At 45.0% G+C, this 2,500-nt stretch overlaps 1 protein-coding gene across 1 annotated transcript in view; it reads right to left on the reverse strand.

Annotated features, from left to right (window-relative positions):
- col16a1 (collagen, type XVI, alpha 1) overlaps positions 1–2,500 on the reverse strand; it is a 66,846-nt gene that overhangs the window by 12,996 nt on the left and 51,350 nt on the right. The window contains exons 42-45 of the mRNA XM_036516108.1: positions 2,305–2,406; positions 1,396–1,437; positions 747–827; positions 486–530 (exon numbers count right to left, since the gene is read on the reverse strand). Coding sequence (XP_036372001.1) covers positions 486–530; positions 747–827; positions 1,396–1,437; positions 2,305–2,406 — 270 coding nt within the window. The remainder of the gene's footprint in view (positions 1–485; positions 531–746; positions 828–1,395; positions 1,438–2,304; positions 2,407–2,500) is intronic.

The raw sequence follows: 2,500 nt of genomic DNA on the forward strand, positions 1-2,500 counted from the left end.
GCCTCCAGTTTACAAACCCTTTCACATGTAAAGGAAACCAGCAAATAAGCCACTGAATAGAACTGTATCTTGAACATGTCCATGTGTGTTGGTAATATTTAAGGAGCTTACTTGGTAACTTAAAAGAAGTTAATTAGCCTGTGAACTACAACAAGGTGTAGTTCTGAGTCCTGACACCAGGGGGCTCTGTGGGTTCATTTGAAATGATTCTTTGCTATGCAGTGTCTTCTGATCCATCTTGACGGAAAACACAGGACATTAAAAACACAGCCCATGAAAAACAACCTGAAAAAACTCCAACCAGCCATATGGCCCAATCAGACTGAGAAAAGATGTCTACCATGTGCTCAGCTTATAAAAATGAGCAATTATACCATACACAGTGGTGTAGGCCCCCTTGCAATCTTGGGTCAAAAAGCCAGGAAAACAAACATAAATTAAGATTCTGAATAAAAGGTAGAAGCATGCATCTCTGGATGACTCACAATGTTTCCTGGAGGTCCAGGGAATCCCCTTTGACCCTGAGGACCCTGGAAGACGGAGAAGTGTTTCTTGTTAAAATGGTAGTAAAGCTACCAGCAGAATTACAGCCAATCACAAGTGGACATGCAACCAACTAGCATGGAAGGAAACCAGATATTTTCCAAAGACCCAAGGATGTGAAACGCGGACATCAGGACGTGGGTCATTTCTCTCAAAAAGAACAGAAGCACATCCATTCCCACGCCCCTCCTCTCCCCTCTCACCTGCTCTCCTTTCAGCCCCGGTTGTCCCGGGCTGCCTGGTGTTCCTGGTAACCCACACCCAGGACCTCCACTAGAGTCACCCTAAAAAAAACAGGGGTGAAAGAAACCGATGGATTAATACTGACTGCTGCAGAATGGTGCTGACAAGATGAATGATTAGACCCATTCCGGGGGCGAAACTGGCAGAAATTCATGTGATGACCACACTCTTCCTGCAGATGAAGCCGCAAGTCATCATACGCTGTGCACTGCTGACTCCAAGTCAGTCCTGCACAATGCATGAGCAAAGACCAACAAGCGGAATACCCCACAGCTACCAAATCCCCCGACCCTGGATCAGCTCAGTTCAGAACACTCCTCAGCTGTTTATAAACCAGCCTACAATAACAGGCAGGGGTGGCAAGAAACATTAAAACAGCTTCTGTCAGGATGGCCACTGGTTGGGTTTCTGGGACACAGGAGGTCATGCAGATACTGGTTTGCTGGTTGGTTCCTTAGAACTTTTGGGCAGCACAGCCATGATTGACATCACAACTTCCACGGTTGACATCGCTACTGAAAAGGCATTGACAGGTGACCAGAAATGGTCTCACTCATTCCTGGAACCCCACTGTAGTGGAACCTCTATGACCTGAAGAGGTGAACTCACCGGGGACGTGGCTGCCTCCTGCTGCAACAGCCTCTGCAGGCACTGAAAAAAAAAAGCAAAGACGCAATCAATGAATTTTCCAGGCAACAGGCGTGTGTAACAATACAATCACCACACAGCAGGTCACTAATACTAATCACCTGGGTACCACGTTATTACTAGGTATCAGCATGCCAGTTTCTTCCTCCAGATATACTCTGATTACTCTGTAAACCTCTTCAAGCCTGCCATGCATAGTTTTAACCCACTACCCCCTGACTTCCAAACCTTCATCTTCACCTGTGTTCTGCTCCACGGGTGTGGCCGGTTTGCAAAAGAACATAAGTACATAGAGATCCATTATCTACAATCTAGGAATAAGTCCTTAGTCCTCGTGTTTTTTTTAAATTAGTTGAACATGTATTTAATTTGTTTTTAAATCTGTCCAGGCATCGTTACACATCTTGAGTATTCTGGGATGTACTTTCACAGAGAAAATTACATTTTCTTTCCTAATTGTGGAAATACCACATTTTTTAATAGGAAACTGTCCAAACAGGGTCAGCAGCACAGACACCTGACTTAATAAGCTTTAATCATTCAGCAGTGGTCATGTTCTAGCCTTAAGTGCAATCTCCCTCGCTGTCAGTTGTTTTGGCTCAGAGTCTCTTCAGGTGATACTGAATTTATTAGGAAATAAATTTAAAAATTTGTCTAGAGGGTGTGCAAGCCATGATGAAAGAGGATCCAATGAAGTTACTTTTTATAGGGGTGTTTTTCGTCTCAATGCAAATCAATAGATAAATATCAATTCAACCTGAGGATGCAAAACAATAGCATAAGAAAAATCTGAAGAACAAAACTGGATTCTATTACTTATTGTTCTACCCCAGCCCAATGTCACCCCCTCCCCCCATCCCCCCCCCTCACCTTCTCACAGCCCTCAGACCTCCCCTGCTCTCCCTTCTCGCCCTTCACACCCGTCATGCCAGGAACACCCGGCAGACCCTGAGAGCAGTCTCCACAGAGGTCCTGCAACAGGGCAGCCACATAAAGTTCATATTAAACATTACCACACACACACACACACACGCACACACACACACGCATGCACACACACACACAC

The sequence above is a fragment of the Megalops cyprinoides genome, chromosome 21, assembly GCF_013368585.1.
Source record: "Megalops cyprinoides isolate fMegCyp1 chromosome 21, fMegCyp1.pri, whole genome shotgun sequence".
Lineage (NCBI taxonomy): Eukaryota > Metazoa > Chordata > Actinopteri > Elopiformes > Megalopidae > Megalops > Megalops cyprinoides.